Below are 26,302 nucleotides of genomic sequence, written 5' to 3'. Positions count from 1 at the left end.
TTGGTGGTTCAAAATCAGAAGAAATTTGCATTTCTGCACAGAATATATTTGTTGTGATAACTTCTCATGCAAACCCAGAATCCTACAGTGTCTCTTACTTTTTAAAAGAGTCTCTTTTCAAAGTGGTTTAAAACTCTCCACAGCTAACACTTCACATGCAGCTACTTGCTGGAAGACATATGAGGAAGACATCAAGTGTGGCTACAGCACACTATGAAAATAGAAGAAAACTATACCCACCACATTCATCTGAGAGGGGAATGTGGCAGAGAGCAGTGGAGTCTCTAAACACCTCAGCTGTAGGTTACAGCAAGGCTACAGGTACAGGTATTGGTGCTGTGTATGAAATACCCCTTCATATGTCTGGGGAAGCTGCTTGGCTTCCTCTAGAGTCAGCCCTCCTGCAGGGCCAGAGTAACTTTCAACAATCGGTGTCAAGGCCTTTCTCTAAAGCTCAGTGAGAAGAAAAGTGTAGTCAAACCCTCAACTTTAAGAAAGGAAATGATAAAAGCCCCTTTCAAAGTTAGGGATGTCATTCCAAAATGAGTTGAGCAAGCCCCACGCTTTATTAGCTGGGCAGAAGGGATCTGGGACATGTGATGATGGCATCTAGGTGCATGCAGGAAAAAATAGAAAGAAAGAAAAAAGAAACCACCAAACCCTATCTTAGCAGCTGTAACAAACTGCCTATGTGGCACCACCATTTTTACAGCTTACAGATAAGCTTGTACAGACAAACCACTCCTCCTGTGGGCACAGGGGTGGCTGACCTGCACCCAGAGGCAGGAGTCCAGCAAAGGTAGCCGTGCAAGCTGCAATTGAGCCAGTCCAGGTAACAGCACAGGAGACAAGGCAGGAGGCTGGGAGAAGGGTGCCACTGGATCTGCCACAGCTCTCAGGCAGATTGTGACTGAAGCCTCTACCTTGTCTCCTCCACTGCATTACTGTGGGTGTGTGGTGGGTTAAGCTGCTGGTTGGTCTCTCGGGGAGATGCAGCTTTGCTTGCATACAACCTTCATTTTTTCAGGCAGCAGTGCTTGTATCTCTATGCTCTGAAATATATCTTAAGTGTTTCTAATTTTAGCTGAGCTTTTAAAAAACTTCTTGGAGATCTGAGCTGTAGTCACCTCATAGCACAATCTCAGACCTACTGCAGAGCTGCACAACACCTGCAGAGGAGGAGCTGGCAAGGGAAGGTTTCAAAAGTTTCCTTTCAAATCTGACCTGCACATTTTGATGAATTAAAAGTGACCTGAGAAAAGAAGATTGATTTTGTGCTTCCTCTCCATTACACTAAGAGAGACCTTCTAAAGGTTGTGCTGTCTAGGATTTTCAGGGAGGTGGGCAAGAGGGAATTTAATTAATTCATAATTCACAAGTGTGAAGCTACTCATATTTCTTCTGAATTTCCTACTAGATGACAGAAAAAAATCTAAGTCTCAGAGTCTGCATCAAACATAGCAGATGAAGGGAAACAGTACTCCCACAGAGTCAAATAGATAGGACAATGCTAGATGGTTCTCATATAGCTGCCTTGAGAATAACTACATTAAAGAGACCAACTTTTATTTGAGCCTCTGCCATCTTCACTTTACCAAACATCATATTCCTGAAATTGCCTTTGGCCTGTACTCCTCTTCCTCTCTACATGAATCACTTTCCTAAACAGGCCCAAGAATCTGCAACTTGCTTCCACTAAAATCACAGTTCAGCAAGTACCCATGGCTGGACATCTGTCAGAGGTTTTGCCAGAACATACTCCTGAATAAGGTTTTAAATCCCTCCCCTAGAGCCACCTTTGTCAGGTTTGTAGGAAATGAGGGAGCTCAGCATGTTCTGGCAGGAGAGCCACTGCTGATCTGCATTACTTGAGACCACCAGGGCAAGCTCTGCACGGCTGCTGGTGGACTGAGCAGCCACAACAGTCCGGCTCAGGTATGGTTGCACAAGATGACGCAATTGTGATGCTCAGGAATTTCCTTCATTAAATCAGCCAAAGGATCACTAAACTTCAGCTGATTTCCAACACAAAACTGTTTTCATCCTTCCTGCTGAGGTCAGGGAGTTGCTATTTTCAGGTCTGGTATTAATTCCAACACTTGCAGGTAGTGTCCAGAAGCTTTCTGCTCTTTCCTCCACAGAAGTGCACATTTTCACACAGCAGCAATTAACACAGCCTCTCATTTTACATCTGCTAGAATAGCTGGATTATAGAAAGTGACCCAGATGGGTGTGGGGTACACACAGTCCACTGCTACTTGATGAAGGACCTGTTACTTCAGAAGGTAATCAGATACGTTTCTGCAGGTTCAGAAGCAGATGTCTCTTTCAGTAACAAATGAAGCAGCTCAAAATCCATCCTGAGCTGAAACAAGCTGAGGCAAATTAGCAGGAGATTTGAGGTGCCTAACAGGGTTAATTAGGTTTCTTTTCTACTTCTACAACAGCAGCAGTTGATGCTTCTTTCTGGGTATGTGTGTAAATCTCAGTGAATTCTTGTCATGATATGTATTTGCATTACAGAAAACAGCTTTAAAAGAAGAACTGGATAAGTCTGAAGAACTTAACAGTGCAATACCATCAGCAAACCCTCCAGGAAAATCAGGAGGGGAAAAATAATAAAGAACCACATAGCATTTTCTTGATAATCACAGGACTAAAAGTGTCGATTAAAAATGCTCTAGGAGAAGCTTACAGAGCGTAATACACCCTAAAGAATGGCAGATGGGAAATATGGTTCATCACTTTCAAAGGCTATTTTCATAGATTTGACAGATTTACTCAGACATATTAAAAAAAAGAAAAAGAAAGAAAAAAGAGGAAAAAAAAAGAATCATGCTAGTTTAACAGCACAAGGCTTTCAGGCTATTTGCACATAAAGACTTACTACTGTTCCTCAAAAGCTGTAAGAGGCAGTCTCTAGTCAAACCAACTTTTTATTTAAAAGCTATTTGGCTAGGTTAGTTAAACCAGATGACAAGGTTAAACCAGGTGGTACCTTCCTTACCATTTTGTTTATGCTTTTACTACCAGAATTAGTATACAGGGAGTACAACAGTTTATAATGTAACCGTTAGATAAGGAGCTTAAAAAAATGCACTGAAAAAAAAGTCACATTTGAAAATGCAAACTCTGAATGATCAGCTTTTCAATAGCATGAGCCAATAAACAGAGTTTCTAACGAGAAAAGAAACCTGGGCTAGACAGCGTGGAGCATTACAAAATCTCCTAAAGCCAGGAAATCCTCATGCATCACTCAAAACCAAACTGGGACTGAGCACAAAGGTTAGCAGAAATGCCTAAACTCACGTGAGTTCCATTATACACCACTTACTGTAACCTACTTTTTAGTATTCAGCATTCCAGTATCAATAATGCATAATCTCAAAAGTAGTTCAACCCAAAGTACCATCAGGAGAAAGGAAACATGAAGCTCAGATAAGGGCCAGCTGAAGCATGGTGTAACTGCTACGTTTGCTGTGTGCCCCTGTGCAGGACAGCAGGACACAGTTGCTGGGGTGAGACCTAGGGACCTGTCCCCTCTGCAGAAGGAGAGGTGGCTGCCATAGAAAGAGTAAAAGCCAACACCAACGCCTACTGGTGTGAATGAGCAGCCTCTCTCAGCCTGGCACTCAGCCAGGCTGCCTGCCCTGCTGCCTAACCCACCTGGCTCAAGCCAGCCACACCAAACCGCACAAGTCCACAGCCAGTGCTCCCGGAGACTGTTTTATTGCCACCCTTCCTACCTTGACTCATAACTAAGTGCTTAGTGAACAAGCCTACATCAATTTTTTTTCCTTCCCCTGAGAAACTGTTTGTTCTTCACCAGATAAATTATTTACCACGAAAGAAATTAAGGTGGCCAGCAGGGAGAAGTACAGGAGTTTGTGAGATGGAGCTGCTACAAGGCAGTGTTTCAGCCTTCATGTGCATTCCCCACCCAGCTACTAGGGCAGCTTTACTGCCAGTCCTAGTTAGGACGAGAACCAAACAGTGCAAGGAGACTCCAGAGCTCGATTCTTTGGCCAGATTTTGTTTTACCTTCAGTTTTCACTTCCTCCTCTGCTTTTCTTGACTCCTGATAGTTTGCATTTCATAACCCTGGGTGATTAGTAGCAGGCATTCTAGAAAGCGCATTAGAAAAACGACAGAGTTGGAACCCCTTAAAGTTTTTCACAACAAAATTTATTAGAAGAATAGTGGTTTTGAAAAGTCTAGCATCCAGTGAAAACTACCATACACAACGTTACAGCTGGGAATGTGTTTCCAAAATGACATGGTCAAATAATACAATGGAGCCATTAAATCTTACACATGCACAACAAGAGAATTAGCGCTTTGACATACAATGCAAAAAAAAAAACCCAACCAAAACCAAACCCAAAACAAACCAACAACAACAAAAAAAAAAAAAAAGGACCACAGGAAATAAAAAAAAAAATTTAAAGTACTTATCACATACATTAAGACACAGCTTATTTAGTCCAGTCAAAAAATCAGAACTGCATTTAAAAAAAAAAAAATTAATGTAGTGCAATCAAACAAACAAAAAACAAACCTTAATTTGTGATCATAAGTGCTCTACTACATAAAACATTGATCATAGCGAGGAACCAAAAAAAAAAAAAAAGAAAAAAGAAAAAAAAAAATTCAAATCACACAGTACAAAAAAAATCTGTAAATAAATATAAACTACAGTACAAGAGAAATATTAAATTATACAATTCCGTCAAACTGTAAACAGTATATTGAAATGAGGTCCATAAGAGTAAAGGGGAGGGGGTTCCTGTGTGGGTTTTTTTTCTTTTTTTTTTTCTTTTATATTATTTTCTTTTCCCATGACACTTGAACTTCTAGAGGTCAGAGAGAAAAATGCCGTTTTCCATACTCTTCAAAGACTATGGGTTACATAAATAGAAAGAGAAGACTTTTTAGATGTAAAGTGTCAAATAAGAAAGCAGAGGTGTTGCTGACTCGCAACTGCGAGTGCAGAGCGGCAGATTTTACTTTGCGGTTTCGCGGCGCGGGGGCCCGGCACTACAGATGTTACGTGCCAACACGTTCTGAATCAGTGCTCAGCATCGGAGAGGAGACACCTGCTGAGAGGCTGGTCCTACTCAAGGGGTGGAAGCCATTACTCGGACCTCTGCTGATTATCTGACAGGTTTACATGCTCGTCACACGAACACCGACTTTGGCAGAACAATTACTAATAAACTCAAAGCACTCCCGGCCCATTGGTTTCCATCACAGTGGCCAGTGCACAGAATTCTCTAAGGACATTGCATAACTAGAGTGTAGAGGTCAGACAGCCAAGGACCCGTGCTTGAGGTTAGAAGTAGTTATGATGAGGGAGAAGCAAGAGCCACGTTAAGAAGCTGCCTCTGCCGGTTCGCAGAAGCAGTTGGGAATGTATTTCATTTTTAGCTGCGCTGGCTAGTAGTGGCATTTTAAAATATATAAGTTTAAGATAACATATATACTATATATGTATATAATATAATACATATTATATAATATACATAAGAATTTCTTACAATACATACCAGGAACCCCCACGCGATCTGCTCAGTAGTAATAACTGAATATACAGAATGCCACTATAAGTGTCTGAGGCACTGTGTGCTGGAGAGTAAATATGCAGCTTTAAAATCCGTTTGGCTGAGTTATACCTGGATACCTGAACTGAGTTTTAAGTTGACATTCATCAAGGATGTGCTATCAGCACGTCAAAAGAAAAGCAAAACAAAATACAAGTCACTGCTAGGTTTAAGAAGAGAGTACAAGTACCTGAATTGAGTGAGGATAGTGTGTAAACTGTCCCTGAGGGTTTTTAAACAGTGTGTGTACAAGTTGGATTCCTAAGAACATTAGTTTAAACTTACATTGCGGACTGATAAAATACCAATGTCTGACAATTTAACAAGTGGAGGTTAGAAAGAGTTATGAGCAAACACTCAAAACGTATTTTATACATTTTAAAGCAGCAGTAAGCTGCTGTAAGCATACATCCCATCAGTACAAGCAACACGTGGGACTCAGATAAAGGTTTTTCTATTTGCAAAAAGCCCATCATATATCGATAAGGAAAGAATATTCACCTGCTAAATTAGAATGCACCTAGTTACAGACTAGCAATCCAAGAGTAATTTTTTTTTTAATCAAATACTTTGCTATACTTTGCTATTACATACTAAAATTCCTTAAGCTCACTAATGCTGGTATTCTAATCTATTTTTTTTAATGTTCCCCCTTCATTTAAGAAATATACCATTCCACAACTTAAACATTAAGATCCATTTTCATTCCTCAGATGTAAAAAGCATGTAAATGAGTTCATATTAAAAATTTACATGGTAAAAAGGCTTGAATTTCAGCCAGAGATTCTAAATACTACTCATTCCCTGAAGGCATAAGGGAGAAAGAATCCCTACCCATTTTTTATTTTTTTTTTTGAGTTATAGTTTTCAAAAATGGAACATTAAACAATGGTCCAAAATGATTTTCTGGTTTGGGAAACTTCCCTTTCCCTACCCATCATCCCAGATTCCAAATGTCAAGCCCTGAAATGGCCTATTGAAATGATTAGTTAAAAATATCAGGCACCTATCTATACGTGCCCTGCCTGAACTTCAGAATTTTTTTGTTATACTAAGTCTTTTAAAGACAGGTAAGTATCCCAAGAGAATTTGTCATCTGACCTGAAAAGCTGTCAATGATCCCAGATTGTACATTTAAAATACCTCATAACCTGAAGACCAGATTTAATTAAGACTCTGGCGTTGTAACAGAAAAAGTGCTGCAGTCAGTTATCCCTTTTCTGATACTTTTAGAATAGGTCAGACAAGTGCTTTTTTTCATAGTGACAGTAAAGTTTACATGCTTTCATGCAGGCATAAAAAATATTATCTGCAAAAATAGTTGAGAAATGTAGCACCAAGTAGTTTATAAACTGTATTACTAGCTGTAGTAGTGTCTTCATTGTTTCCAAACAGGAATACAAAACATAAAGGTAGGCTGTACTAGGTGATGACTACCAAAATTCATATCTGACACCAATTTTGCCTGCTCCAGTCAGAATGAACTCTATGTCCTAATCCCTGCTCTGTAAGGTAGAGTTTTCATCTTGAGTCCTAACTTATACTTAACCAGTTCAGTAGAGACAAGCACAGGGACAGGGGCAAGGTTGGTTGTTTACAAGAAGGTGAATGAAATGCCCTGGACAGGCCAAAAAATCCCACCAAAACGAAACAAAAACCCCAAATCCTTCCTCCTAGTATGTTGCCCAGAACAACTGATTTTACAACTGGGTTAAGATATTATTTGAGTATTAAATAAAGCTCTCTTAAAACGAAGGTTTTCATGATGATACCTGAATATAGCCATAATTTGATAGGACATAAAAGTCCAAAACGGCTGCTGTTACACTGGCATAGAAACTTGGCCCCAGGCAAAGCAAGAACAGGAGGGAAGGAGAGAGACGGACACAGGAATGCTGTAACTACTGACAGCTTTTTTTCTGGTGTGTGTAGAGTGGATCTATGGATCATTTTGAGCCTGCAATGCCTCTCTGCTTAGTGATCATCACATCATGTCATGTTATACATGGGATAATTAGAAATTAAAACCACCACTATAGTTATTATTTGCTACCTCCACCAGAACTGCGTGTAACTAGCAGTGCAGGTTTTCAGCTTTCTCAAGGCTCTAATTACTGAATTTTCAAGATGAAGTGGAAATCTTTATAGTACCAAAGCTAGTCTCAAGGGTGTGTTTTTTTCAGGTTCATCTTTTTAAACCAGTATTAACCACATTATCTACCAATGCCAAGAAAAAAATTAACACTGATCTAGAATGAAATTACATTTAGCCTCTGAAATCTTTGTGGGGAAAACGTCTAAGCTTCTGATCCTCATGAAGAGGAGGGAAATGACTGTTCTACCTCTTACATTTCTCAGAGAATTTAAAATACTGTGACAAAGCTTTTGATACAGATTAATAATTTTGCCTTCCTGTAAGTTTGGACTGCAACAAGTGTATGCACCTAAGAGTTAACATTTTGCCTTCATTGAAGGAAGAGCTCTTTGCAGATGTAGCTACACTGGTTTTGAGAAACAAGGTAACAGCACAGTGTTCCTTTCGCTCCTGGAACACTGTGTTCTTCTCCTAAGATTCAGGGACATCTTAAGAGCATTACTTCAAAATAAACTGGAAAGGAACACAGGGTAATTCCAGTTTTACCTGTATAACAATTGTTGCAGATGATAGAAAAAGCAATTCAATCAGAACTAAATAGTTGTTCCAATCTATACAAAGCCTTAAAGCCCCTGAATCACTTTGCCAGCTCCTAAGAATTTCGAGAGGAAGGCAAAGTACTCTCAGGTTCTCATGAAAGAAATGTTTAGACTCAAATGTTGGCCTGCCACAAGACAGTGCAGAGTCTCTTCCTTGTCGTTTTCAACCGGTCTAAACACATGTGCAGTTCCCTCCCACTGGAAAGCTCTACAGAAAAGGTGGTATAGGAATTGTGCGAGAACACAGAAGCTGAAGGCGTTCCCTTACTAGAGGCACTACCCTGCCTGTACACCTGCACTGTTAAAAATAACTTATTGTCGAATTGCCACAAAAAGTCAGAGTTTGACTTCAGGTCTAACAATATAGTGTTGGTGATGCAAGCATCAAATTATGAGTTCTGCAACAAGAAGAAAGTAAAGGCATACCTGTATTGCTTATGCAGCAACTTCTCCTGCGCAACAGGGAAAAAAAGAAAAAGAAATTCTAAAGGAAATTGTCCCAAGCCTTTAAAAAAAAAAAAAATCAGGGAATGACTGGAAAATAAAGTAATTAGACAGAAATAAAAACGAGCCCAGAAAAAAACGTTTCCCTACAATACCTAACCGGAAACGTTCAACTCTATAGCTGTACTCAAGCATTACGGCCACAATAATGCCTACAACACTGTGGAATGAGGATCCAGCTGGCTGAAAGTGAGGTAATAGTTTGTAATAGGTCAGAGTTCTAAAAAAGCACTTTTACATCTTACGAGTCCAAAGAAAAGAAAAGAAAAGGACACATTTCATACATGTTGGGCTTTCTCACCAGAACTGTACGATAATTAACTCCACACCAGGACCCCTACCACACTAAGCCTTACTCATCTTCAATTATATGCTGCAGCAAAGATTTACCAAGCAACACCTAAACTTCAGTACAATATGAAACTGGATTCTTAAAACTTTATACACACAAAATATAAAATTACTTTTCTAGGATGGGGTAAGGGAGAGGGATTCTCCTTCATGATACTTGGATTGAAAAACTAGTTTTGAGAGACTGCCACAAATATTATTCACAGTTTCTTGCTGTCAGGCTTTTTCACCTACATCAATGTAGTACACAACAATACTGTTAAGCCAAATAACTACATCGGATGGACGTTCTCGGGAGTTAAAGAGAAAACTAGTGACGAAAAATACCCGAAAGGCCTCCTCCTAACAACATCTCCATTTTTACAGGGTTGCAGTTTGTCTATGTTACACATTAATGCGATCTCAAAAAGAGCAGCAGGAGAAAGATTTGAAACCCTCTCTCCTGTCCAAGTGATCCAAGTAACATAAACATCCACTTATCAGAAAGAACATGAGAAACAAGGCTTCCCGTTACAAAGATAGCAGTGAACCACACCTTCCCACACCAAAAAATATGGTCAACCAGAGATTTTGGCCATGCAAACTGCTGGTCAGCAGAAAATTAAGCATGCTAATGGACAAACACTAATTCCAATCATATATTTAAAAATGATCCCAAATATTACTATAGTTAGCTACACTGAAAGCGCCTGTAAAGAATCCGTAGTGAGAAACCAAACAAAACCTTAGTGATCACTGCAGCACTTAAGAGTGATACTAGTCTTCACATCATGAATCACCTCAGAGGAAATACATTAGATGGGACTTCCAAACAAAAAAAAAAAAGGTAACATTAAAAGGTGCACCTGAATTACAGACTAAATTTACAAAACCTACAATAAGGTAAAATATATATCTTTTGAATATTCAGCAGCTTTTTTTTTTTCACTTTGTTTTTATGGTTTGTTTTTTTTGAGAGGCTCATGAAATTGTATTTTTTTTTTAAAAGGGACCACTAACTAATCTCAACCATGCTTCACAAAACAATAATGGCTATTTCATATTGCAGTTACCAACGTAATGCAATTAGTGCTTAAAAAATAATCTACACTTTTTTTCTTTTTTTTTTCTTTTTTTTTTTTTTCCTTTTTAAAACAGAGACCTTTGGAGGAAATATGGTTGTTCAAAAAGCTTCTTGAGAAAAAGAAAGATTACCTGAATATTAAATCATCACAGATCAAGTGTTGTGTTTAAAAGCTCTGCAGATATGAGTAGTACAATCTTCAGGTCTCAGGACATTTAAACTGAGAAAGTTACGTGTTTGGTTTGTCGTTGTCTTGGTTTTTTGTTTGTTTGTCGTCTTTTTCTTTCAAATCCACTTTCTAACCAAAGCAAATCAAGTGTACTCGACTTCTCACTATCTATTTACAAATCTTAGCCTACGGTCTGAAATGACAAGACAAATTCTCTTTTAAAACTGCAGCATTAAAGGGTAGGCACACCATTCTTCTGCTGCACGATTGTCACCCACTTAAATATACACATACAAAATATTTAGGTTAGTAAAATGAGCACTCCACATACACTACAGTGACAAGTTTTATAAAACTCAACTCATGTTGCTTAAATAAAGACAACTGCAAAAGGTTAAACCTCTCTGAACAGTAAAACTGTTGTTTCTTTTTTTTCTCAAACTTGCAGCAAACTTTCTAGCATATCCTCCAACAGCAGATGAAACCACATGTTTTAACTGCACCTTTATTGCAATCACCAGCTAAACTGGAACGTATTGCAGAGTTTAGATACTGCTACTGAGCTTAAACTGCTTTAAATGCCAAGATGACAACTAGAGAGCTAAGAGGGACCAGGATTTTGATTACTAAGATGTACTAAGTAAACAAAAAAAAAGTATACTTGGGGCCAAATGCCCATCCCGTTTCAAGAATGAGCAGTGCATATTTAAAACGACAGCAATGGTGTGCCTAACCTTTGAAAATAGGAAGTTGCTGGGGAGGGGCTAATAGAATCAGCTCTTCCAGAAGTCATTCAGCATCCCTAGGGGCTATCTAGGCCACCCTCCCATGAACTCTGAGAAACCACTCTCAATCACTGACATTACTTAATGCTCTCACACAACAACGCCAATGCTTCTTTTGGTTGTGCAAATAGGGGAAAAAAAACCAACGGTAACTCTATCTACCTTCTGCACAGATTAAGACCAAATTGCTTCTACCTGAAGAACCAGCAATTCTGATTTGGTCATGTTGTGGTAAATCCAGTAAGCTCCGCCTGGTTACTGACCACTCCCGCAGAAAGTATCAAAGATAAAAAAGTTCTGTACAAAAACTTATCCTGGATCTCCATATAATGATAATGGTATCATCATATTGAACAACAAAAAAAAAGAAAGAAAAGAAAAAATTGTGGTTTAAGGAGTGCTTTTATGGTGTTTAAATGCTTATTCTAGCATGTGCTAAACCACTATCAAAATAGATTAAATAAAAACAACAACAAAAAAGCAGGACTCAGATTAATTCCTGCTACTGGCAACTGTAATATTTAAAAAGGAAACACTCACTCATTGAGTGTTCGACCCTGACAGTAGTACAGATAGATATGATGCAGAGCCTGAAGTAGATCAGGCTACCAGTGTTTTAATTCTTCCCTGAACATTAACAAGCTCCTTCACTAATGTGTATATTTGGGCAGACTACTGAGGTTGTAACGTTTGAGATCACCATTTTGTGGGCTCCCCCCCCCCCTTCCTTTTTTTTTTTTTTTTTTTTCTTTTTTTTCCTTTTTTTTTTCTCTTTTTTTTTTTCAGTATCACAGTAGTTTGTTACACAAATCCCCCTTCCCCAGATTAGAGTCATTTAAACTAGTTGTTGGAACCACATAGTTTAGTAAACTCAGGATCAAGGATCAAGTCTGTAAAAAGCATAAAGGTCACAAAGAACCGCAGTTCTGTTATGATGAGGCATACCCTAATACATCATTTAGTGTACCCTGACTGCTCCTGACTGTGAGAAGCTTGTCTTCTGTGAGATAAGGCTACATCCTCAAGCAGGTGAGTCTAAATATCACCCTTCAAAAATATCAAATAAAATTACAGCGAAGGTAGTGTTACAAATAATTAACTGACATATTCTGAAGGTAGTGTAAGTAAGTTTTCCCTCCCCTCTGGGTGAGCACTAAGCAGACAATGAATGGTAAGTACATTTAATTCAGAAAGAAAATAGTGGAGAGCCTAATCAAACCCAATTGATTATCCATCCAATCAACAAATCTGAGTTCAAGAGAGGTGCCGTTTCTAAATAACTTGATTTAGCTTAAATCTTTCAATCAACTGAATCAAAGAAAACAAGGGGGAAGAAGATTTCTGAAACATTTTGAAGAATGGCAGTCTGATTTTGACTTGAAACATGCCTGGTTTTAGGAAAGTTACCAGTTTAACAAAGTGGACTTATTTCTATAAAGGCAGACATGAAAAATCCAACACCAGAAGTTCAGGCAGACTCTACAGACAAGATGTCCACTTCCACAGATCTGCATTCTTTGTGAGGTAACTCAACTCTCTTTTACAGAGAAACATGCAAAAGGCAAAAAAGGAAAAAAAAAGGGGGTGGGGCAGGTGAAGGAGGGAAACTGCACCACATCAGGCTAGAAAAATTTACAGATGTGACATTCAGAGCACACCTTTCACCTGTGTCGGCAAGTCTACGCTGAACTGCAAAGGACAGAGCCTTGCACCAAACAGGAGAATCACGTGTGCTCAGTGGTGGTTTGAACTATGCAGTAGTGCTCACCCAGTTTGCAAAGTAATTGGCACTCTACAACATCCCTACTCATCTTTCAATTCATTCGCACTTTGTGCTGCTTCTCCCTGGGGATCTAATTCAATCTTTACTGAAACATCCTGCCCCTCCGACCTCATTAATTTCATTTTTTTCTTTGGAGGGTTTTTCAAAGTGCCCAGCCTCTCTTTAACTTTGTATTCCAGTGTACTGTGGGGGATCCCATAAATACTTTGAGCTTTGGAAACACTCATTTTCCCGCTCATAACCACAGAGATTGCTTCCTCCAGTATCTCGCTGTTATACTGTCTGTATCTCCCTCTTTTCTTCCTAGGTTGCTTGGAGCCAGGATCTCCCTCTTGATCTGAGGTGGGATATGGCTGTCCAGAGGTAGACTGCTCAGCATCTGAGCCCCAGGAATCTGGTCCAGCATCCAGCAAACTTCTCCTGTTTTGTTTTGGAAGGATAGCCCTTAACTTTTTGCTAAGCGCGCTCTCCGTTTGTGAACCCATTACCAAAGAGCTATAGCTGTACTGGTCACCAGTGCGGGACTCCCATGAAAGGTCCATGCCTCGAACTTGTGGTATCTTTAAATCCACAGGAGACGAATGGCTCACGTCCTTTTTCCCATCCTGTTTAGTTTGAAGTGCCATTTTTTGAAAGGCAGAGTTTTCTGTAAGAAAAGGAAGGTCACTGATGTTGCTGAGTGCACCATTTCCCCTGAATTTCATGCGGCTGAAATTGAATTCGTAGTGTGGTTTTGCCCAAGAAGCCTCCCTGGATAATATTAAGTGCTGTCCATGATTCTGTAGTCCAGATGGCCCATGGCTGGCAACTGTAGAAAACTGGTTTCTGCTCAGCAGTTCTTCACTAATCTGGAGTGATCGAGCCAGCGGTACTTTAAGAGATGTGGAGTGGCCATAACCTTCCCTGGTTCCATCCTGCAAGCTTCTTGGAGGTACCCCATCACCACTCTGTAGTCCCTCCGGATGGTGCTGGCTGGGTCTCCCAGGTCGCCTAATTGGATGGAAGGAAACTGATGTGAGCAGGACTTGCACAGGTAAGGAGGGATGGGTGAGGGGGCCACTCCTTTATTAGAAGGCCTTGCTTGGGTAACATCACTTTGTGTTATTTATTTTTTCTCTAAATTTTATTTTATTTTAATTTTGTATTTTATTTTTTTGTTTGTTTCTATTAAAAAAAAAAATCTCAGCATCAGTCAGTTTTAAGATTTCTTCACAAAAAAAAAAAAAAAACAAAACAAAAAAAAGGAGAAGCTTTTTGGGCAAAGGAAAAATGAAACCTGTTGGCTGGGCTCTGGTTGGGTTCACAAATTCTCGGAGCAGAAAAGGCTTCGCGCAAGCGTCTGAAAATAGCACCTTAATTACAAAGTAGTGATCAATCGCCATAGATCTACACACAACTGTGTTACTGTGTGACGTTACCACTAAACAAGTACAGTAATAAAAGAGTAAGCCAAAGTGCAACATATTCAAACATGCAAATGTGACTGCCACCTGCAGCATCTACACATAGGTGGAAACCTCGGATGGTGTTCGCTTGCACCGTATTGATGAATCACTGCTCAGGATAAAAAAGAACAAAAACGCTTAGCAAGCCTCAAAGGCATTTGCTTGACTTCCATTCAGCACCAAAGATGAAAGCTTGGGTAACTGCAGATGAAGGGAAAACACTGCACTACACTCAACTTGGCAAACTGCTCTCGTAACAACTAATTATATACATAAATAATATACACGGATACATAAATCCCTGATTCTCATTTGATATATAGCATAGCTAGGAAAGAAAAGCAAAACAAAACAAACAAAACAGGATCTTAGCTCAAACTGTCACTCAGATCAAGAGTCAACAGCAGAAAAAGTAGTATGTATTTTCACCATTTCCCTTTCATCACAAGTATTCTTTCTATGACACAAAGCATTACTACTGCAGAGAAACAAATGTATTCTAATGCTTTGCTTACTTAGCCCCTTCTAGTAACTAAGTCACACTAGCTTCAAAATCCACCTCCAAACTTCTCCATGTGCAACGTACAGATTAACTAAGAGACTAGTGAATTATTCTGTTTTAATGATCTGGGACATTATGGTGGTGTAAAACCCTCTTGCTAAGTCAATATTATTTAAGGATAGGATAGATACTGCTGAAAAGCTGCATTATTCTTTTTAACATCACACTGGGATTAAAGTCTTTAGAGGAAAGACAGCCACTGAAAGGAGCTGCTAAGTAACATACGCAGTGCTTGATACATATGCTGCTAGCTTCTCTCCAGGATGCAAAAGGTCACAGTTGAAGTGGGTAACAAGAGTCAGCAAGGATTCCGATCAAAACCTGGGAAATGACTGAGAGTTTTCTGTTCCAGAAAGCCCTTTCCAGCATGGGGCATTCTCTGCCCCTTCTGCAGCATGTATCTGCATCAGAATGCGAACTCTGTGCCTAAGGTCATCCTGGCAGGTACCCAGAAGAGAGGGTCACAAGTGATTTCATTGATGCTAAAGAGACTGCGGTAGCCCTCCTGTACCACACACCTGTACAATTAGCCACAGGTGCCAGCACGCCACATCCTCTGCAGACGCACAGACCTGAGCAGGACAGTGCCAGATGCTGGCCCCGTCACGCCTGGGTGCTGGACTTTAGCCTTTGCTTGACACACAAACAAGGGAACAAACAATAAACAGCTTCCATAGCTTCCGCTGCCTTGCTAGAAAACAAAGCTGGAAAAAAACTGTCCAGAACTGAAAAAGAAACGCTGCCAGGGAAGGTGTATGCTAACGAGCTTTGACGAAGCACTAAGTTTTTTAAAAGGGTTGAATGTTTTATTAATAGAAGCATTAAATTGAAAAGGTAACCTTGAAGGGAGAAATCTGAGACAGTAAATATTTTTCTGATGAGAAATGCAAAAGCTAAACCAATTGTTAGCAATACACTGGGTTGGTGGCGGATTGTTAGTTTAAAATCTCTGAGTTTTTCAAAGGCTATTGCAAAGCTAAACTCAGTAATTAAATAGCGATTTAAACAATATGCTGTTTCTGTACTTCACTTTAAAAAATTGCTTTTTACAGTAGATTCAAGATGAAATTCTCCCACCAACACTGAAAAGCCCTCTTACTCCCAGTCGGCCTCTCCAGTACATTTAACGCCACACTAACTAAGAATCAAAGTTTCTAAATGTATGCAAACAAGAACTATTAGAAATATGAAACCTAAAAGGATTTTTTTAATAACATTCTTTTACACCTTGAACTAAGGCAAGGATACTACACCACATATTTAAAACAACAACCAAAAAAAACAAACACAAAAGAAACCGAAAGGAAGAAAATCCCCAACTTGTTCAGTGTTAAAATACAATTTCAAATCCTAAAAGCCATGTTTGAAGTTTTCTGAACTACCAGAGTCTCTCCTCTGGGCACTTGTCTTTTTCTAAGTTGTGGTTTATGATAAGAAATATCAACAGAGAGTATGCAGTTACTCAGATTTAACTCAGCTTGGTTCATCATTCGAAATCACTACTACCTCTAAAAGAAGCTTTCCTGTTAGCTGACTCTTTCCTAAGTGAAAAATTAAATCTAAGTTATATTTAACTCAACTTGCACCTCCACAGACATCATTTACCACTAAATCCAAGAAGCAGGTAACGGAAAGATCTTTGTCTAAGTAGTAAATTGGTTAAAATGACGGACATTAAGATTTTTTTAACTGCACGTTTAACCTGTCTGTTTGCCGTGACCCTTATTTGGCAGGTGGGGTGAAGATATTTGCCAACAGGTACAAGCTGAAGAACACATTACTCCAAAGGGTTAACACCAAAAGTTAACATTTTAACAGAAGGTAAGCACACATTTTTAGTAAAACACAGTTTTAGAAGGTCATAGTAAGTTGCTCTCTCTTACCCATTTCCCGGAGTACTGGAGCACCCTGGAGAATGACTCAGAGAGGTGCTGCCGGAACAAGGACTCTTCTTAGTGGATAAATCAAGCACACCGTCTGCAGAGACAAAAGAATGACTTCAGTGCTTGAACGAGCTTGACTAGCTATGTTGTTCCTTGATGAAACAAGCCTACAAGTCTTCTAGGCTAAAGTTATATTTAGTTCACAGCACTACTTCTATCAATGTATTTTATTATTTAAAGCAAAGTAAGGCTTAGATTTGTTTGCAGTTTGGGTTACGAGTGATTTCAACAGAGTCCTCATTAGTCACAATAAAAATCGTCAAAATTAAAAGTTCATCTGTTAAAGGAGAATAAAAAACTATCTGTAATAAATGACATCTCAGGATATAACATAGTCCATTGCAAAGCTAACCCTCAGGGGTCCCAAAATGAGACAATCTTCAAAGCCTTGAGATACTCTTCCCCCTTAAAAGGAAGCTTGATGCCAGTATTTCTTGGGTTTGTTTGGGTTTTTTAATCTGTATCTGTGTAGGAAAACTAATTGGAAATTTCATACTGGAAATTAGTTTTCAAATGAATACACAAACACAGAAATTTGAGCCTTCTCCTCACCTGGCAGATAGTTTCACCCTTTTTTCCATGTCTCCAGTGGGTCCCTGCTGGTAAAGCTGCTGATTTTCCCCTTTCTATTGTGCCATCTCACTCCCTCTCCTCTGTACACCAAATTGTTTTTCCTGCTAGACCACTTCTTCCATTCTCACTAATGGCACTTCCTCACACTCACCCATGCTCCTTTGCCAGCCCTTATGTAAGCTCTGCATTTCTAGGCAACAGAAAAGGGAATGTTTTTTGATAGAAAAGCCTTGCTCCCCAGCACAAAAAAAACCCAACAACGTTGAAATTCTGGTCATTTTCATACAGGTAACATTGTCACAGAAGCAGCACAGCCACCTGAAATTCCTGGAAACTTTGAAACAGGGAATTTATGAAGCAAAGATAAATTAAACCTATTTGGCAAGGTATACCATAGACATTTCAGAGCTCCTTGCCCATTACATCTAATCAAGTAAACACCACCCAACACAAGAACAATGTAAGATGGTTTTCAGATTGCTCAAAAGTTCTCATTTGACATATGGAGAAAAAAACATGACAAACAGTGAACCAGAATTAACTTACAGAAAGCTGTTCCACCCACTGCATTTGGGAACACACCACAACCTAAACTTAAGGAGGCAGAGAACTCAATCTTCCTTTTGAACAACACTTATGCAGCAACAACGCAGAGAAAGTAGATCAAGCAGCACCTCTTTTTCAAGAGGCAATACTATAAACAGCACAGGTTGCTGCCAGAGGCACTTGCATCCAATGCTTCCTTTGTCAGAAGGGCCATTACAACCTAAAAGTCTGCATGAGTAATAAGCAGGGCTAGCCTTATACCCCACAGTGAAGTTTACAACTAGCTGGGTTTCCCTCAACCCACTAGAGCAGAAATATAACAATATGCACCATGAGAAGCTTTTTAATGACAGTCTGTTAAACTTCTCATTTAATAACTTTGGCAAAATCTCTTCCCAATTACATTAAATGTAAATTGGAAAAAAAATGACACCAGCAAACAGATTACTGTATCGTGTAACATGCACATGTTTTAATTCCATAGCATTACGAACATTCTAAATTATCTTACAGCTTCTTCCTCATCTTAGAGCTTTTTCCTCACGTGGCAGCTAAAGAACAGCTCATGTACATGCTTTAGTCTTAACCATACAACTGTCTAATTAAGAAAAAACAACAAAGCAGAAGCAAACCCAAGTGTCTCTCTACTTCATTGAAAAGCTTCACAATAAGAACATTTTAACATTTAAAAAACATATGAAAATGACACTTGTGAAACACATAACAATGAAGCCAGCTAGCAACAAATACCTATCAGCTAGAGGTACAGGCCCTCAACTTGAAGAAAGACACCACACAACCTCTCGCTGCAGTTTTGTACTGAAGTGTGATGACAACTTTCGGTAAGCGCTCTAAGTGCAGTAAGTGTCAGTATGCCCCAGCTGCACATTGTTTGAAACATAAAATGAACCTTTTTACAGAAGGCTTCATAAACATAAGGGCAAAGAATGAAGGGATAGCTACAGTTCTGTGTTAGCTAGCACAAGGCTAGTTTTTAATTTCCTGAAAGCACCTCTTCCACTTGAGGATGGACAGCCTACTTTATTTGATAGAACAACTTGAGACACATTTCTAAAGAAGGGTGAAGAGGCTAATTTTAATCCTATCAGTAGGACACACTTATGATAACCTCTATTCAACAGTTTGAGGGGAAAAAAAGCCATCTTTCACATGCTATAATCACTCGCAGAATTTGCTTGTTAAAAAACACCTCTGATGGAAACGAAAGTTTTCAAATTAAAACAAGCTCTGCAACACTGTTACAAGTTATTCAATCTGTGCTCCGCAGAACAAGTCTATTTTTAAGTTAGAGAAGAGACATTTCTTCCAGATGAACAAACCTGGGAAGTTTTGTACAGTTCATGGGTATAATTTTTACAGCCCTCATGAAGCGAGCTCTCACCGACTTTTAAAAGATGCTGCTCTTATGCTACGACCAGAAAGAAAATAAATCACTCCTTCAGTCAGACTGTGCCCTGATCTTCAGAAAGGAGACAACATTATAGCTTTCATGACCACACGAAGAGTTGTCTTACCACAGTGAACTTGTCTCATCAGCAAGTGTACAACCTGTTTTGGAAGACTTTGTAGCAGCTCCCAGCAGGAACAGTACACTTGGTCCCAGATTCTGGAGCATATCCATCCCCTTTGCCCTTCTTCAGAAAAAGTCTCTCATAGCTATGGGTCTAAATTCTTCCCAAAACTCTCTTCTCTGCCAGCCACATCTAGCTGGTCATTATTCTATGTAAAAACATCTACCACTTTTCCACTTTATATTTTATGTAAAAGTGCAAACTTCTAATTGTCTGCTTTTGCAACAAGAATGCCATTAATGGATTGCAACAGGATGCAAGACACTGGTAAGAGTCCTACCTTGTTCACTAGGTTCTGACTGAGACTTTCTGACAGTAAGGTCCAGAGGTGAGTCTTGGTCAGCCATGAGAAGTTTGCTGAGCACAGGGTTCTGAGCAGTTGCAGCCGTGGGAGAGGAGGCGACCAGAGATGCTTTCAGCAGGCTTTGGTTCTTTGTGCTATTGGGCTGGCTGGAGTCCTGAGTAGAGCTATTTTTTGAGGTATATTCAGCAGCAAACTGTCGGATCATTCGCTGCATGATCTCACGGGCCACTAGGGGAATATTGGGGTCAGAGACCCTAGGACTGTCTGCAAATATTAGAGATTTTTTTTTTAAAGGAAGCACTATAAGCAAAACAGCTTTTATATTAAGTCATTGCTTATTTAAAAGTAAAAATCTAGGAGAAAAAAAAAAGTCAGCCAAAGATAAAGTAGTTTCTGTAGAAAACATACTTTAGTCTTAGAGTACTTGAACAAGAATCATTGGTGATTCTGATAGAACCTTCCCAAAAGAGCAGTTTCCTAAGAGAAATATGCAATCTCTTCTTTTGGTTTCAAACATAGATATGTGACCAGACCTTTAAGAGGTATGGAAATGGAAAGGAGAGCTAGACTCATGAAGAAAAGTACCAAATAACGAAGACCATTGCATTAAACAGGTTATTCAGTGGAAGAACAGAATAACTTACCTGCAGCTACAGGAGGGTAGGAGGGGGAATAGAGGTGCAGCAGTCCCCTACAAATTTAATGGGAAATAAAGCCCTCTGATTCTTCAAAATAACCCACAAGATCAAACGTTCAAGTGTCTTCCATTCCATTCTATGCATTCATTTTGACATTGCCATCATTATAATCAATGCAGTAACAGGTATTAACCAAAAAGCTTTCACAGACAAAAACCCCAACGTGTGTCACATGTGAAGTAACATTACTTCTAAAAGGTAAATCTATTAACAAAAAACGTGAAGTGGAATAGGTAGACCTTCCAACTTATTTATCTAAAATAGCACATAAATATAAAGGCATTTGGGCAAGTGGACAGCCCAAAAATATACTGGCAATAAAATCACTATTTTAGATCAGTAAATTGTGATGTCAAAGCAAAACTGTAACTCCTAAATCACAGAAGCCAAGTCCTGTCACTTCACTTGAAACACTACCTGTGTTGTCTGGCCAAGACAAGTTTAAAACCCAAGAACTGAAATAAAATTAAAAACAAGGAAACCAACTCATAAAACAAAACAAACAAACCAACCCCCAAAAAAATCAAACCTACAAATATTCCACAAATGGCTCAAAAGGTTTCCTTTCCTATTTCTGAAGAAACATTCAGAGAAAATTGTGCAGTAGAAGACCAAACAAATCTTTGCTATTGTTCTGTTTTGAGAGCTGCTTTTAAAGTGTTTACTTCCTCCTTTTAAAAAATTGCCCAGGTTGAAAGGTAATCTATTGAGACTGAACTATGAGACTAAGCATTAGCAAAACCTTTTGTGGGACATTTCAGCACTAGATTTGCTTTTCACCACTATTTTTGATAAAAATGCATAAAATCTGACAAACTAGCTTTAGAGTAAAGGATGACTGACATGAAAGTTAGAGCATGTAAGCTGCCCACAGATTAGAGCAGCAGTAAGCAGCTACTGTGTTTTCTGATGAAAAAAATAATATTGAGCTTAAAATACCTAATAAGGTCCAAATTTCTAGCTGGTAAGTACAGCTTTCTAAATAAAAGACCTTATGAAATCAACACTTACATTCTTATAGGGGCACAGTGGCTATAAACTTCTGAGACATCTATTTGAAGACCTAGTAATTTTCTTGCAAAATCTACAGGATGTTTAATTGTTGCTAAGAACTAGCCAATAAAGGCTTCAGAAATCACCAAGAGATCAGTCAAACTTACAGTGAAGGTACATTTATATTCTCCCAAATGGTCCACAAAACCCCAGCCTGGAGAAGCGTGGAGATTTTTTTTCTGCTATGGTAACATCTCTTCCATTTTCTATGCTCTTTAGTATAAACCAGTATAAACCTGCTGAAGGATGTGTGAAAGGCTCTAGGAAAGCCCAGAAGGACACAAACTGATAGCATGATAAGACCGATGCAAAGTATTTGGCACGTGCTTGTAGCATATGTAAGTGGGGCACCTACGTTTTCTGAGGAAGAATCATGCCTTTACTGTGCACCCACGCTTGTATGTACAATTCAGTAATGGTTACAGCTAAATACATTTCCAAATTCTGGAAGAAAATACTATGCATGCCAGCAGGCATGCATCTTTAATTTGTAACCTCACACAGGGTGACTTCAGAGAGCTTTCTAGTGCTGTTCAAGATAAATTCTCTGATTCACGACATAAAACTCAATTTTCAACCAAGAGGGTAGCTACCTAGCACACTGAAGGCTTCTTGCTTAATATAAAGCCTGAATGCTAATGACAAAAACTGTTCAAAAGCTCAGTGATTTGCTAGTGCCTTTGCAGCATCACTTGAAATCAACTAGATGTTTATTATGATTCCAAGTGTCCAGGTTGTGTTGCAGGGTTTTTTTAATAAAACAAACAAGCAAACAAACCACAAACAAGCAAGCAAAAACACCCAACCCAACAATCACCAAAATCAACCCCAAACAAATCAAAAAACCCCAATGAATCAACCCCGCAGGCCCCTACAATTAAATAAAAGAGAGTCTCAGGGAAGAAATATACAGCAGGTACTTATCAGCTATAATCTAAAGCAGTACCTCTGAGCTTTAAAGCCTTAATAGCTTTTATGTATTTTTATCTGTACTGAAACCTCAGAAGAGCAGTATCAAACAAAAAAGGTATGATTTCACTGAACCTTCAAAAGAAAGTCTTATCCTGCCATAAGGTAGGACAATTAGGTACTACCACTCTGCTTTCAATGGCAAGTATCACTTTTCGAAGGAAATACCACGGGCACAAAGCAGAAAGTGCTAAGATTCCAGGACAGTAAAGCAGTTTGGAAAGCTTGCCAATCCTGCTAATTACCTGTGTTAAGTGCATGAGTGCATATCCTGGACATGCAACAGGCATCTGTTGCAGAACATCTGCATTTTCTCTAGTCTGCCTCGACTGCAAAATACCAGCTTCAAATGTTACTGGCAGTGAGGATGGAAAGAAAGGAACATACAAATTGCTGGCATGAAACCAGGAGAGCCAAGCATCTCTGCAACGTCAGAGTTCTAACTTTCTTTCTGCCCTCTTTGGTATGACAGTGCCTGGGGATCTTATGGCAGTGGCATGACTTAGAATAATCTTTCAAGCGATCTAAATACAGCCAAGCTTGACAATGATGCATTAAGGATTCAGAACTGACTTCCTGTCAGGCTTCTTCCCCTCCCTTATTACTCTTGCACCAAGTGTAGCTCCGCCAGAGGAAGGAAAGCCAAGAATGTACTAAAAAAAGTTCTCAAAGATGCTTAGACGTGTGAAGTAATTTAATCGTCTTCATTCTGCGTATCTGACCATGGACAAAGTGTTAAAGCCCTCATTAGCACACTGCAATATTTGCCAATAGCTTTTCAGCACTTAAGGAAGTATGCATTTCTAGTAAAGACATGCACATGGGTACAAAGTCTTTAATAAATGACACGGAAGTAATGGAACTTCATTTTCTTGTAACTCTCACCAGGAAAGTAATATGGACAAAAATGTATTTTCTCTAGATTTTTCTTTTCTTAACTCCTCCTGGATTTAAAGAGAGATACAATAAATTTGAAAAAGCAAAAGGAGACCTTAATAATAAAAAATAAGGAAAACCTCCAAAACACTGAAAAGGAAGACCTGGAGTAAAAGTATTATCTGAACTATCACTAGTAATGCAATAGCTATCCTTCCTACCATCCTGCATGCTTTTATACTTTATGCAATACATCATAACACATAGTTTGTATTTATTCCAGTCATAAAGAAAGGCTAAGATAACTGTTATCTACTTAAAACACCTTTAAATATTTTGGTCAGCAGGAGAAAGGGCTGAGGACTGGCTACAGCAATTTCTCATTTGTTGAACTGAAGCCTCGCGTTTCCCCCAGACGACAGGTTGGAATTACTGATTTGGCAGATTTTCTGACACATGGGTAGACCGATAAGTACACTGTGCTTTCATTCAGGGTGCATTTGGAAGCAACCTCTGGATTCCTGTTTCTCAGATGGGCAGAAAACAACGAAATTAGTTTTTTCTCTGCCTTCCTAAGAGCAGAGAAGAGATGTAGAGCGTTTTGATCTACTGTTATTGTTTCACGCATTCTACAGTACTGATATTCCAATTCTTTTGCTGATCATGCTTCGAATTCTATTTCTCCCTTAGCACCATTTCAACAGCATTTTATGCTGCGAGTTGCTGGGATGGATAATTGCTACAGACCACAGTGAGAAGACTGTTGGACCTTAAGAAAAACTGCATTAAGACAGATCCCATTAAAATGTAAACAAAACCAAATCAAAACAAAAAAAATCCCAAACCAATAAACTAACAACAGAAAACCCAAATACAAACAACAAAAACCCCACTGCCACGTGTCCCTCCTTCCAAACAGCCTGCTCACCTAAACGTGGAGTTCATTGCTGGGTAAGATGTGACTCATTCCTCCAAGAGTGCAAAAAAAATCAGTGTTCTCATGGAGAGATTTGATTTAGAGCGAAATATGTTACACTCTTCCTCTGTCCCAAGCCCCAACTGTTTTAGTGCTACAGTATTTGAGAGTCAATTTTTACTACTAATATATAAGATGACTAAACAATATTGAACACACAGTGACAACTTGAACGTCAGATCTTTGACACCTGCATTGCATGCAAAAAGAGCAGTGAGATACACCATTTCCCCCCCATTCAAACCAACCTTTTCTGTAAAAGACTGCATTGAGGAATTCTTCCGCTTGCCTTTCAAAACGAATGATTTTTGCTTGCTCTTGTCTAAGCAGAGCTTCTTGTCCAGCTTCCGAGGCTGGCTCATCCAGACTGACTAAGTGTTCCTGCAAAGATATTTAATATTTGTAAGATCTTTCTTACTCCAAAATGAATAAAGTTCCTTAGGCATTGAATAGTCTACTAAATACAGCACAGAGTTGGATCTACTGAAATCACAACTTCATTTTTGACTGCTGCAGAACATTGCATTTTGTCCTGTTTTGTTGTAAATGCAGTAGAAGCCTGTAAGATTTCATAGTATTGTGGGAAGTAAGAGTCTATAACGAGGGAGAAGATTTAGATATTTTACAATATTTGAATGCAAATCTCATATCTAGGATTTATTCTTTGGCTATTACCTCGAGTTCAGAGAAATAACTGAAGGCAAAAACACCAAGTGTTTTCTTTAATTTACACAGCATTCATCCAAACTGTGCAACAAATGATCAGCACTGATCAAAACCAGGCTCAGTAACAGCTACTTTTAAGTGAACAAAACAAGTTACAACACTCCCAATGAATTAAAATTTGTTCTGTCTCTTACAGCTGGAAGTAATTGAATTATCACAAGAATATTTCAAAACAAGTGTTTTAACTCAGGTAACCAAATTGTGTGAGAAGCTAGGATCAATTACAAAATCACAGAATGTTAGGGGTTAGAAGGGATCTCTAGAGATCATCTAGTCAAACTCCCCTGCCAAAGCAGGATAATTACTCTTTTTGAATATAAGAAATTGGAAGACAGTGGATTAAAAAAAAAAAACATGAATTCCAAATGCTTGGATTCCCCCTGCCCCCAGACACACACCTTGTTTTTCATTTCTCTCACTTTAATATCCTAGTCCTCCTTAGGCGAGCAACCTCCTTCCTAACTGTCTTCCTCCATTTTTGTTTTAAGCTGTATTAAAGTAACCTATATTTACCTACTGCTGGAACACACACACAACACTCTTTGGATTTAGGGAGTGTTTTGTTTTGTTAACCTTTACAAAGTATCAGTTACCGTAATACCTAAGCTACAGCTGGTTTTTTTAGCTGCTATTATACAAGTTGATTTCAGGCTAGTATCCTTATGGGACTAGAAGGGAAAGAAAGAAAGAACTGGCAGTTTAAGAATTCACAGAAGAAAAGAAGTTACTCTCAGTTTGCATTGTTTCCATGTCAAGAAATTTAATGAAACAAGGTTACATAACCAGCCCACAGTAAATTGATGAACACGGCAGTCACACAAACTGCATGCAAAGGGTAATCACGTGAACTGCTGTGGACTCTGGCCTGAACAACATGGGCCCTCAGACACAAATTTGTAATTGAGCAGCTTCCAAAAGTTCTCCATCGAAAGTTACGGGAGATACTCTCAGGCAGGGTACAGAGACAAAATAGTGTTTGATGCAAAATCTACAGATGAAGAATGCGCAATGACAAAGGTGGCAGGTGAGCCAAGTAACATTTGCTGTCAAGGTGGAAGTAAAGACCTCACGGTGTGACTGATGGAGAGAC

General features: G+C 39.0%; 1 protein-coding gene across 3 annotated transcripts in view; it reads right to left on the bottom strand.

Annotated features, from left to right (window-relative positions):
• LCOR (ligand dependent nuclear receptor corepressor) overlaps nt 1-26,302 on the bottom strand; it is an 87,559-nt gene that overhangs the window by 20,512 nt on the left and 40,745 nt on the right. For 2 of the 3 annotated variants that reach the window (XM_064144565.1, XM_064144566.1), the window contains exons 4-6: nt 24,735-24,867; nt 19,891-20,178; nt 16,840-16,933 (exon numbers count right to left, since the gene is read on the bottom strand). In XM_064144565.1, coding sequence (XP_064000635.1) covers nt 16,840-16,933; nt 19,891-20,178; nt 24,735-24,867 — 515 coding nt within the window. Of the gene's footprint in view, nt 1-4,163; nt 13,940-16,839; nt 16,934-19,890; nt 20,179-24,734; nt 24,868-26,302 lie in introns of those variants that run through there. The other variant, XM_064144567.1, reaches the window with a different exon arrangement.

The sequence above is a fragment of the Pogoniulus pusillus genome, chromosome 6, assembly GCF_015220805.1.
Source record: "Pogoniulus pusillus isolate bPogPus1 chromosome 6, bPogPus1.pri, whole genome shotgun sequence".
Lineage (NCBI taxonomy): Eukaryota > Metazoa > Chordata > Aves > Piciformes > Lybiidae > Pogoniulus > Pogoniulus pusillus.
Note: the sequence above shows the minus strand (reverse complement) of the source record. Positions and strands in the feature narration are given on the sequence as shown.